Source organism: Mus caroli, unplaced genomic scaffold (genome assembly GCF_900094665.2).
Source record: "Mus caroli unplaced genomic scaffold, CAROLI_EIJ_v1.1 scaffold_16220_1, whole genome shotgun sequence".
Lineage (NCBI taxonomy): Eukaryota > Metazoa > Chordata > Mammalia > Rodentia > Muridae > Mus > Mus caroli.
The window spans coordinates 14303-18071 of NW_018390821.1; the positions used below are offsets into that span (position 1 = coordinate 14303).

Below are 3769 nucleotides of genomic sequence, written 5' to 3' on the forward strand. Positions count from 1 at the left end.
GGCCCATTCAGTGTATTATTTCCCACAGCAGAGTCTTATTTATTTAGTCATGTACTAGCAAATTGAGTGAGGTGATATGTATGTAGTTTGTTCTGGGGTTAGATTTTTGTGTTTTTGTTTTTGACTAATTTTTGATACATGATCTTGATATGCAGAATAATTTGACACTCCTAATTTCTCAAATCATCTGCCTCAGTGATGTGACCATTGCCAGCCTGACAACAGCAAACATGGTTCTGGCAGACCTGGTCCTTGTTCCGCATCCTTGTGCCTTCCTAAAAACCATTATATTTCATTTCTAAAGGTAGAGCCCAAAGTCCCTTCCTTTATTTGGATANTTCCTCTTCTTGAGAGTCACTAGCAATACTAAGCTTTCAAGTCTAGCAATGAAAAGTCTCTTTTGGCTTATGTAATTATCCACTGCAATTAAAATTAAATACCTTACACTCACATGGGGTTTACCTTTCACCTCTATAACATGCCTTTGACCTATAGGCTAGGTATTCTCTTTCTATCCAGAGGTAGTCCTTTGATTCTGCCATGTCCCCAAACATGAATACCACTTTACCCTCTTCCTTGTTCTCTTTCCCTCTACTTTGTCTTCTATCTCCTGTCATTGTCTTTTATCCCTTGGCCTTTGTCCCTCTGAAGCACATAGATCTCCTTTGTGCTGAGAATTTGGTCTGATGGTGTTTCGGGCTGACTCTGAGTATACCTACATTATTGTTCATTCCTAACTCCAGCCAGAAACATCTTTCATTCTCTATGGGCATCCTTCCAGAAAACTCACAGTTTTAAATTGTGTAAGGCTATTCATAGACTCTCATGAAGAACATCTTGGTACATTTTCTTTAAAAAAGAAAATTGCCTGTCATGGATGTGCACATATTTAATCTCAGCTCACCAGGGACTCTACAGAGAACAATAAGCCACATAACAAGAAAGTAAGGCAGAGCTCCATGGAATTAGGTCCAGGTCCAGTGGCTAGCCTGGATGTTAAAGAGATGAACTAAAGTGAGTAAGGAGATTGAGATATGTTCCATAGAGAAATCTTAGCAGCCTGCTGTTTAATCACCTCAGTATCTTAAAGAAGCTGTACTACACATGAAGTTTTGGAGACCCCCCAAGAGAACCAGTCATGGGGAATCAGGGGGATGGTGTTAGAAACTCNTCTTACCCAACATATAAACTGTTCTGGAAGTATAAAGCATTAGATAGCTTGAGGTCACATCATCATGTCCTTCTCATTTTGATATCAGGTCTCTGATTGTTCATATGTTGCATATAATATCTTCCCGCAAATNACAAATAGGAGAAAATAGTTCCTGACTTATGCCTGCTTGGTATTCACTTGGTCCTCATTTTCTTGACTTTTGAAAAACCCTGTTCCTTCACCCCATTTTTCTCCATATCTAAGTCACTTGCTATCTGAATGTCCTACATACAAATCTGTTTCCCAAAAGTTGAACACTTTGTGAAGCCCTGTGCTTTGGGTCCAATTCATGAGAACTGTTCCTGAGATTCAAGAAGTGGCACATATCTGAGGTTGAACTAATTATGGTTATGAAGAATGAAGAAACAAGACAGAGGTATAGATGCTGGGAATGATTAGGCTCTGTGCTCTGATAGAGACATACCAGCACCCCAGAAAGTCAACACATTTATTGTATGCAGTCACCAGATGGGAACAACATTTTCATGCAAGGATGCCTGTATTTTAACACACACAAACTACAATAATCATAGAGAATAAAATAGTGCTTAACATCTTTTGTAGATGCAATACTCTTCACCAGCTCTGAGGATATTCCTTTCTTTTCAATGTGTCTCAGACATTTAGGTGGTTGACACATCTATNCTCCTTCCAGCAAGGGACATTCACTTAGGATATCAATTCCCAATAGTATGCTACCATTTCTCTCTTCCAAAATCAAGCCCAGGGAGGGTTTCTTTCAAAAAAACAACATTGAGTCTCCAGATCATAAACATAGGACCCACCACGCTTGGAGCATTTGATTGTACCAAACGTGACTTTCTTGGGCTTTCTTATGGCCCTGAGTATATCCAGGAGCTCAGAACAAAAATTTTCTAATCTGTGTAATAGTACTACATCCCTGTTATCATAGCACTCCTGAGGGGCAGGGTACAGCTCATCAGCTAGCTGGCTAAGCTTAGCTGTGTGGTGTAGAAGTTTTTTCAGGAAAAGCAGAGAGAGTTCATTACCATAGAAATTAACTACTGTGAGTTGGTAACATTGACTTAGGGCAGGCAGCAGGGCATTGAAGTGAGTTTCCCGCATTTCACATGGCATCAATTGCAGGGATTTCAGGGTATGTCTAACTCTCTCAAGGAGAAACCCAAGGGGCTCAAGAAGTAAATTACTTAAACGTACATCAATCAGGTGGAGAGNTCTGAGCTCAAAAATATTCAGGCAATAAGGGAGGTAATCCAAGACTGACTGTGANAGGTCACAGTCAGTGAACGAAAGTACCTCCAAGGGCTTCTTCATGCACCTGGGGAGAGAAGAAAGTTTCTGAAAAATTGTGACGATCTGAGTTGATAAATTGGCAGATAAGCAGATGACACTTCTCACAGACTCAGTCTGACTATACATTGAGGTCAAACCCCACCCAGGACATTGCCTTCTGTTGTCTGTTCACATAACTCAGATCATTCTAGTCTGAGGCCTGTCTATAGCAACATGATNCAGGACCTGGAAAGAAAGCACACCAATGGATATATCAGGACAACTTGGTGTATGTAGGAAGAAATACCTACCCCAAATAAAATTTAACAACTTCCTACTGCTATTTTTAAAAGTTGTCAGAGGTTTTGTGACTCCAAGGTCCATGATCCTTTCTTCACCATGAACCTCAGTGTTACANTTTTCTCATCTACTCAACCTGTTNCTGAGCTCTAAACATGAGCAATAAGAACCATGCTTATATCNGGCNATATATATCTTATCACATAGTTCATTTGCTCATATATGCTATGTCTCTATTACTGCTAAGTTTATGGTGACCAGACCATCATGGACTACCAAGATTGTAAAACAAAACAAAAGAAAAACAACTAGAAAATAGAAAAGCAAAGAGAAGAGAGGTATTTTTTCTTGTCTATTAGACTCTTTCAGTCCTTTTTACCTGAGACATTCTGTAAAAAGTACCCCATGTACATAGAGTTCCTGGAGATGGTGGAATGTAGGAAGATGAGAAATCACTGTAATCACTTTTTCCTCATTAAGATTTCTATAATCATCTATATTGAGGGTATATATGATCTCATCTAGCGTAAGTGAGAGTAGATTGCTCATCTGTTTCAGGTAGGGATTAAGAAAATCCAAATCTAGGCAAAGACAAGATAATTACAGATCATCTATATATTCTGCATGTGCAATTTTGAACATTTCTATGACTGTGGCTTTGGTTAAGCCATAAATTTTCAGCTTTCTACAGTGTAGATGAACGGAATCTTCTCTCTGGTAGGCCCACTGCAACAAGTAAGTGGAACATTTATCAAGGTGGCCCTCCATGAATTGGAGTTCTGTTGTCACTTTCAATTTGTTCTTTGTCCCATAGCCAGGACTATTCTCAACTGGCTTCTCCTGTTCCATGAACTGTGGTAAGCCTTCAACTTCATGGGATCCAGCCCATACCACAACCAAATCATGGCTCAAAGTGATCTCTCTGAGCTTGCACCTACTGTGGGAGAAATGAGTATAATTTTGAGAAGGTAAGGGACAACACATTTTATCGTTTGATTACCT

The 3769-nt window shown here is 39.5% G+C and overlaps 1 protein-coding gene across 1 annotated transcript in view; it reads right to left on the bottom strand.

The window, feature by feature from the left end:
• Nucleotides 1-1979: 1979 nt before the first annotated feature.
• LOC110288853 (oogenesin-2-like) overlaps nucleotides 1980-3769 on the bottom strand; it is a gene marked incomplete at its 5' end in the record, with an annotated part of 10756 nt that continues 8966 nt past the window's right edge. The window contains 3 exon segments of the mRNA XM_029473898.1: nucleotides 1980-2050; nucleotides 2053-2513; nucleotides 3147-3706. Of these exon segments, the coding sequence (XP_029329758.1) occupies nucleotides 1980-2050; nucleotides 2053-2513; nucleotides 3147-3706 (1092 nt within the window).